This window comes from Atta colombica, unplaced genomic scaffold, assembly GCF_001594045.1.
Source record: "Atta colombica isolate Treedump-2 unplaced genomic scaffold, Acol1.0 scaffold109, whole genome shotgun sequence".
NCBI lineage: Eukaryota > Metazoa > Arthropoda > Insecta > Hymenoptera > Formicidae > Atta > Atta colombica.
Window position 1 is genome coordinate 764,373 of NW_017259194.1, and position 3,930 is coordinate 768,302.

The 3,930-nt window shown below is 29.3% G+C and overlaps 1 protein-coding gene across 1 annotated transcript in view; it reads left to right on the forward strand.

The window, feature by feature from the left end:
- Positions 1-2,186, forward strand: part of LOC108693437 (Bardet-Biedl syndrome 1 protein) — a 2,908-nt gene extending 722 nt beyond the window's left edge. Inside the window, exons 3-7 of the mRNA XM_018202382.1 lie at positions 263-472; positions 598-893; positions 966-1,215; positions 1,295-1,474; positions 1,560-2,186. Of these exons, the coding sequence (XP_018057871.1) occupies positions 263-472; positions 598-893; positions 966-1,215; positions 1,295-1,474; positions 1,560-2,186 (1,563 nt within the window). The remainder of the gene's footprint in view (positions 1-262; positions 473-597; positions 894-965; positions 1,216-1,294; positions 1,475-1,559) is intronic.
- The last annotated feature ends 1,744 nt before the right edge of the window (positions 2,187-3,930 follow it).

A 3,930-nucleotide genomic window follows, 5' to 3' on the forward strand; every position in this document is an offset into this window, starting at 1 on the left:
ATATATAAATTATGTAGTTTATAATAGTACTATAATAGAATAATTATAAAAATTAGAATTTTATATAGAAAAAACGAATAAAGAAAAGTTTATTTTTCTGTAAATTATAATAGAATATTCTATATGACTAAAAAATTTTAAAGATATAATTGTACATTAAGTTAGAATTAGCAAATGTGAAAACATTTATTTACTTTCATGAGTAATTTATACAATTTTTTATTTTATTTATTTACAAAATATATTACTCTTTTATTTTTAGATACGAGTGTATAAAGGAGGTGATCAGATAACTGAGCATAACATGATAGAACCACCCTGTGGAATAGTCGGTTTTTATACAGAAAATGGAGAACCTCGATCATCTGTAGTTGCTGTAGGAGCTGGAGCTAGCGTATATATTTTCAAAAATATGAGGCCATTCTTCAAATATTGTTTGCCACATATTGATGCTCATCCAAAAGAACGAGAAGTACTTATATTTTATTAATACAGAAATAAATAATGATATAGAATTATCTCAATTTCATGTATGATATTTTTAATATATACTGAGTATATAATACATATATTCTGACATTCAATAATTTAACGCAGATTTGGCATAAATGTGGATTGGACGAAGAATTAAATGTGTTGACTCTTGCGGATGATTTGGAGCTGTTACTGAAAGAACTTGGCGCAGCATTTCTCTCTCCTCGTACTTTAAAGTTTCTCTCTTTAGATAATAACTTGCGCTTGAGTTTTGCAGAACAATACAGACGTATACCGCTTGTTAAAGCTAATGCCTTAACAGCAATTGCGATCATTCGCAGAGACTCGTGGAATGATCCTGCTAGTAGTTGTCTCATATTAGGGACCGAGGCTTGTGAAGTTTTCGTCTTGGATCCTAGGTATAATTAAAAAAAAATGTATTAAAATATTTTATGTATATTCTGTATATATATTATTTAATTGCCATATAGAGCTTTTTCAGTTATGGATAAGCATATATTGGAGTGGCCACCAGCAGTATTTGCCAGCTGCGGCTTATGGACGGGTGATGGTCGCATAATAATTATTGGAAGAGATGGAAAAATAGGAACAATTAGGAGAGGAAGTTCTGTAAAACTTTGGGAAACGTTACCTGCACCTGCAGTAGCTATTGCTGTTCTTACTTCTCAAGGAGCAGCAGTAGCTATTATGGATGGTACTTTAGTGGGATTTTCAAAAACAGTACGCTTGTGCAAAGAATTTTAATTTAATGTTGAAAACTTTATGTTAAATTTCTTTCCGATGTATAAATTTCTTATAGGGAATAAAATTATGGCATATCAATATTCCCGGTATAATATTAGATCTAGTTAGCTTACCAGTACCGCAAAGTGGGCTGTCTTTATTGGCTGTAAGTACAGTAGGCTATGGAATTCGCATTTACGATGGAAAACATCATGTTGATACTGTGAAAATTATGGAACCTGTATCCGCTCTTAAGGTATTTTTAAATCAACAACATTTATGTGTATTTAAAAAGTGGTAAAATATAAATACATATATATAATCTCTTTTTACGAATGCAGTACGGACGAATGGGACAAGAGGAACGGACAATAGCTATGGTCACTGTTGGGGGTGGTTTATGCATGAAAATCCTAAAGCGCACTGCTGATTTTAATACGAATAATTCAATATCGAATTCATCATCGAGTAACACGTCAAAGTTCTCGATACCGAAGAAAACGCGATTATTTGTTGATCAAACGATAAGAGAGAGAGCCGAGGCAAAGAAGATTCATAACACATTTCAGCAAGGCTTTCTTCGCTTACGTTTGACAACGGCCAAACAAGCGTCCGAACATTTAAGTGAAAATCAAGCATTAGGATCTAATCCTATCACATTAGAAACAAATGTTCTTGGGTTAGGTCCCAATTACATGATTCGTATTATAGTAACAAATATTTCTGAAGATTTATCTTCAACAGAATTGTATATTCTCTGCAGAGCTGAGGACACCGATGTGAATCCTCGTGTGATAGATTTGCCCTTGCTACCAAGTGCTGTGCCTATACCACTAGCTATTAATGCAAACTTGAAAAGTCAAATATCAGGGAAAGTTAAAATATTACTTTGCAAGAAATCAAATCCGAAACCTTTGGTTATTACGACTGTAATATTGCCCGCCGCTGAGGAAGATTTTGAAATCTAAAGAGTTATTTAAATTGTAATTGAAAGCCAAGTCACAAATGAAATAAATCGTATTGTAATTAAACATGAATTTTATCTTATAGATGTAAAATAAATCGAATATTATTGTGTTGTACAATTTATAAAATATAATAAATATATGATAATAATTTATAATAGTACAAACATTTTTACACTATTTCTCCAAGGAATTATTAATAATTTACAATAAAATTCGTAGGACGTTTTCATTTACTTTTTGTTTATTATGTATCTGCAAGTATAATCTTATGAATTAATATATCTTTCGATTTTCTTGATTGTACATGTTACATTGATTAAGGCAACAAGAAGCTATATTCATATGCACATCAGGTTGTATATTGATATATTGTTTTATAAGCATCCTGACTAACAACTTTTCTTATATCTATATTGTCGACATGTTTTAAAATAAACGTTCAAGTCTATACATATAAGATAAAACTGTGTAATTAAAATTTAAAATATGTATATTATGTATTTTTACAATTTCAAGCATGATTAATTTGTGTAAATGAGTTTCGTTGTTATCAAATTTACTAAATTTACAAAATTTTTAATAATGAAATTTACTAAATTTACAAAACTTTTAATAATGAAATTAATAATGAAACAGACTGATGATAACAAAGATTTAATTTTTATATGTTGCAACTTTCCCATAGCCATTTTCGCTTCTAAAAATAAATCATACATGAGAAAAAATTGTGCATATAAAAAGTCTAAAGTAGCGTAATGAAATTCCATGGAATAAAATAAGTATAAAATCATGCTTTAATAAGCATTTATAACTTTCATAATGATTAAAAATTTTGTATTTTCCAATAACATGTCGTTATTGGAAAATATATAAATAATTATTTTTTATGATTTAAAAATAAAAGTTGCTTTGTCTAAGAATATTAAAATTATACACACAGACTTATTATTTTTAAATAATATTTTATGTACTTTAGAAAGAATATGGCTATTTTTCTTCATGTATTAATGTTATTCATATCTATGACAAGCACACCGGCCGTTTCTAAAATGGGCAATTTCTTATACAATTATAGTTACTTATATAATTATAGTTACTGTGTATAACATTAATTATAAATCAATATAACAACGTATCAGCACTAAAAGTTAGCAAACTATTATGGAAAACACTAAATAGAACATCATTCTTTCCATACTCATTCCAATCACATTCGTTACTCGCGCATCACATTGTACATATTCGAGAAACGTAGGAGTAAATAAAAAAGAAAGATTTGCTTCCATTGGGAGCAAACATACGAGAACATGGACGTAATGTTAATGAATAATTCTTGCATGAACGATAATCTCAGTATGAATGCTTCCAACTTTATATTCTTTGTTGACTCGGTTATATTATCGCAATAGCATATATGTTTCTATAATATTTACTTCTCTTTTACTACATTATTTTAGGTACATGTTCTTTCCACATGTGCACAGTGGACGACAGATCAGCTTCTATACATGATTTTTCGGAAGTAGTAGACCCGTGTGCATGGCACCAAGCGACTTCTTTGAACACGTTTCTAATAATCTTAAGCATACAAAAATAAATTATAATAATATGATTGTGTGTCTCTGTGAGCTTACGCATGTATAGTGAATACTATATTATGTGTTTACATACACACGTATACATAGGCGTATGTACATACATACGTATTCATATATATGTGTGTATGAAATATATATATATATAT